The following is a 2,249-nucleotide window of genomic DNA, read 5'->3' as shown; positions in this document are numbered from 1 at the left end:
AATCCCACCAGGATCATTAAATCGGCCACTCCGGACACAAGGGACATTCTCCTAGAAAAGCCACAGCACGTTCTCATCCGATGATCCTGCCGCGTGGGGTCTCCATTGTCGGGGAAAGCAAAGCCCTAGGCTGGGTAAGCCCCTGGCCGGGGAAGGATCCGGAAGGCTGGTGTTTGAACAGCTCTGATGTCGCGGTGGAGGGGATGTGACATTCTTGTTTATTTTTGCATGTTCGTATTTTCTCATTTTCTTCACGCACGTGTCCTGTTTCTGTGATTTAAAAATACATATTTTAAAGTGTACGCATACATTATGGGGCTTTTGATTTTATTTGTTAAAGCTCAAGTCCGGGAAATCCCTTTTACGAAGATGGCGCCGAAAGCTAAGAAGGAAGCCCCTGCCCCTCCCAAAGCCGAAGCCAAAGCAAAGGCTTTGAAAGCCAAGAAAGCGGTGTTGAAAGGCGTCCACAGTCACAAAAAAAAGAAGATCCGCACATCACCTACGTTCCGACGACCCAAGACTCTGCGTCTCCGAAGGCAACCCAAATACCCTCGAAAGAGCGCCCCCAGGAGAAACAAGCTTGACCACTATGCCATCATCAAGTTCCCCCTGACTACTGAGTCAGCCATGAAGAAAATAGAAGACAACAACACACTTGTGTTCATTGTGGATGTCAAGGCCAACAAGCACCAGATCAAACAGGCTGTGAAGAAGCTCTATGACATTGATGTAGCCAAGGTCAACACCTTAATCAGGCCTGATGGAGAGAAGAAGGCATACGTTCGGCTGGCCCCTGACTATGATGCTTTGGATGTTGCCAACAAAATTGGGATCATCTAAACTGAGTCCAGCTGGCTAAATCTAAATACAGTTTTTTCATAATAAAAAAAAAAAAAAAAAAAGCTCAAGTCCAAGGAAGCGAGGAGAGGCAGCCTAAGGTTCCTCGCCCCGCGGGTAGACAGACCCTCCTCTCTGTTGTTCGGCGTCTTTCAAAACACCTACGTGGGGTCTCAGGTGGAGGAGCGATGCCCTCCCCAACCCCCAGGAAACCGCGCGGGGAGGCGGGGACCCAAGCCCTGCGCCCTGGAACCTCGCCCCTCGGAACGTCGCCCCTCGGAAACGCGCGCCCCGGAACCGTGCGCCTTGGGGCCCTGAGTCTTGGCTTCGCCCCAGCGGTGCCACCGGATTGTGCATTTGGTTTGGTTAGAGACGACCAGAGCGGGTTCGAATCCCGGCTCCCCGACTCTCAAGCAGGAGGACTTGGCGCAAGGCTTTGCGGCCTTATTTTCATCTACCACACGGAGGGGATGGCAGTGCAGCCTTGTGATAAGGACATGACCTCCAGCCTCTCCTCTATAAACGTAGGCGGCAGCCCCCACCCGGCTGGTCTGAGGGTTCCCCGAGAAGCCCTGTGTCCCGTCCTTCCCTCGGGCACCTGACCGCCTCGAGTTCTCACACAGGCGAGCAATTTTCATTAATTTTGGTTCAGTTCCAAATCTGGCTTCCATGACAACCAAATGCAAGGCTTAGTCCTTCATTGGATCTTGTAAAAAGGGGAAAAAAAAAAACAACCTCTCTCAAGGACAGTACTGGGGTAATTGGAGGAATTTGAATGTGGGCTGTATAATTGATAATAGTGTTATATTGAAACTAAACTGTGTGGGGTAGTGGTTTGTGGTTTACAGGTGTTGTCCTTACCCGTAGGAAAGACGCCATGAAGGGTTTACGGTTCAAGTTTACTGATGTCCGCAAAGGGCTTCAAATGGATCAGCAAAGGGAAAGAGAGGTGGCTCGGTGAGAGTGGGCTCACGTCGCATGGATCCGTGGGAGGGACATGTAAGCGTTTGTCGTAGTATCTTTCCATTTTTCTGTAAGTTCGGTTTTTGTTTGTTTTTAGAGAGAGAGAAAGAGAGAGAGCGAGCATGCGCACGAAAGGGGAGAAAGTCAGAGGGACAACCAGACGCCCCGCAGAGCAGAGAGCCCAATGTGGGACTCGATCCTAGGACTCTGGGATCATGCCCTGAGCCCAAAGGCAGATGCTTAACCAACTGAGCCACCAGCCATCCGGTTCAGATTCCCCCCTCACCCCCCGCCCCAAATAAAATGCTACCAATTTTCTAAGCAGGAGGCTCGTGTTACCTTGTTGCATTAGGGACGGGGCTGTGAGCTGTTCTCCCCCCTCCCTCTCTTTCCCCTATATCGCCCCCCAGCCTGGGCCACACGGTTGGGTGTTAACACATGCGGTGGGC

The 2,249-nt window shown here is 51.7% G+C and overlaps 1 protein-coding gene across 1 annotated transcript; it reads left to right on the top strand.

Annotated features, from left to right (window-relative positions):
- Positions 1 to 355: 355 nt before the first annotated feature.
- Positions 356 to 874, top strand: LOC131812375 (large ribosomal subunit protein uL23). The gene has a single exon (XM_059141803.1). The coding sequence runs from the start codon at positions 370 to 372 to the stop codon at positions 838 to 840; it is 471 nt and encodes a 156-aa protein (XP_058997786.1). The 5' UTR covers positions 356 to 369; the 3' UTR covers positions 841 to 874.
- The last annotated feature ends 1,375 nt before the right edge of the window (positions 875 to 2,249 follow it).

Source organism: Mustela lutreola, chromosome 12, assembly GCF_030435805.1.
Source record: "Mustela lutreola isolate mMusLut2 chromosome 12, mMusLut2.pri, whole genome shotgun sequence".
NCBI lineage: Eukaryota > Metazoa > Chordata > Mammalia > Carnivora > Mustelidae > Mustela > Mustela lutreola.
The sequence above is the reverse complement of the archived record's forward strand: the minus strand, read 5'-3'. Positions and strand labels throughout refer to the sequence as shown.

What these genes read in the sequence shown, in the direction of transcription:
- LOC131812375 (XM_059141803.1), top strand. Translation starts at nt 370, where the DNA reads ATGGCGCCGAAAGCTAAGAAGGAAGCCCCTGCCCCTCCCAAAGCCGAA.